The sequence below is a fragment of the Atta colombica genome, unplaced genomic scaffold (genome assembly GCF_001594045.1).
Source record: "Atta colombica isolate Treedump-2 unplaced genomic scaffold, Acol1.0 scaffold34, whole genome shotgun sequence".
Taxonomy (NCBI): domain Eukaryota; kingdom Metazoa; phylum Arthropoda; class Insecta; order Hymenoptera; family Formicidae; genus Atta; species Atta colombica.
In genome coordinates, this window is record NW_017259448.1 from 194544 (window position 1) to 195917 (window position 1374).

Below are 1374 nucleotides of genomic sequence, written 5' to 3' on the forward strand. Positions count from 1 at the left end.
AACGGTGGCGGTAGGCTACCACAGAGCTAGCGCCAAAGCGGGTTGAAGCGGCGGTACCGCGCGGCGCTGCAGCTAAATGAGAATCAGTCCAGCGTTGGTCGCCGGCGAGGCCGCACCTAACAACCCCCTCGATGGGAGAGAGTGATATACAGTAGGCCCCGCGATCGAGATTTAGAAAGGTCTATTTAACGCGCGCTTATTCGTTATAGCGGGAAGGAAAGATCAGGGATGTTCTCGCGGTGCTGCCGATTGCACACGTTCCGAGACCCGCAGTACCAAGGGTGAACCACTTTCTCTTCCATTATTCATCCTGACCCGATGCTGCAGCAGCCGAGCGAACGCGGGAAGCTCGACGTACGGGACGAACCGACAATCGGACTGCGGATGCGTTCCTGAGCCCATTTTCTACACAGCAAATACTATATATATCAAACTTCACTTGTAATATCACTTGCGATCGCTGGTCGAGACTCGTCTGATATCCTCTGACCGCTCGTTGTTGTCGGAGATTATTCGTGAGATCCGAGGGAGAGAGGGATCCGAAGTGGTAAACGGAATCCGCAGGCTAATCCAAATCGGAAGAAATGTCCGCGCTGCCCGACGATGTCGCGTCGTGGTGCAAACTGTTCAGACCATAGTGCACGCAGGTTGTACCATCCGGTACGGGATAGCAGCGTACGACGATATCGGAACATTGCTGCGTGGAGGCGGTCACGTGCCCCCAACGGAGCTAGGACGATGCACCTGGCGAGCCCGGTGCAAGTGCGACCGGGCGAGCCCTGAGGATTCGCGATTGCTCCGTTCCCATCGCGCCGAGCGGCTCGCCGTCGAGGACAGCTGATCTTTCGGGTGGTTCAGGTCGAGGTTCGTCCTCGCTCGACGCGCCTGGCAGCCACGTGCGAGGACGAGCAGACGAGCGGTGGTGAGGTGGTGGTAGCGGAGAGGGAGGTGGAAGAAATCGGTAACGTGGAGAAGGTGGTGCTCGACCGGGTCATCGAGGAAGAAGGTGCCTCGTTCTGGCACCTTTTCGAGCAAACATGAGACGCTCGTGGACGCTTGTCGCAGCGATAGCCCTGGCTGCATCGGGTGAGTGACTCCACTTTCAGGAGAGTGTCTCTGCCATTAGTCCGACAATGTCCATCCACACGAACCTTAATTGCGACGTGAACTCGTCCACCGTATGTCTCGTTAACCGGCTCGGTTATCCTTTTCTGCCAGGACGTTCCTTCGAGTTCCCACTCCTACTCGTCCCTTCCACAAGTGTCTGTCGACGTCACACGTCACTCGTTGCTCCGAGCTTCCATTTTTCTTTCTTTCCGATACTGTGAACGCACGATAAAGTCATAGAATGTATCGTTGTGTGTATATATATAT

At 55.8% G+C, this 1374-nt stretch overlaps 1 protein-coding gene across 1 annotated transcript in view; it reads left to right on the forward strand.

The window, feature by feature from the left end:
• The first annotated feature begins 1037 nt into the window (after positions 1–1037).
• Positions 1038–1374, forward strand: part of LOC108690634 (neuronal acetylcholine receptor subunit alpha-7-like) — a 225584-nt gene continuing 225247 nt past the window's right edge. Inside the window, exon 1 of the mRNA XM_018198022.1 lies at positions 1038–1086. Within this exon, the coding sequence (XP_018053511.1) occupies positions 1038–1086 (49 nt within the window). The remainder of the gene's footprint in view (positions 1087–1374) is intronic.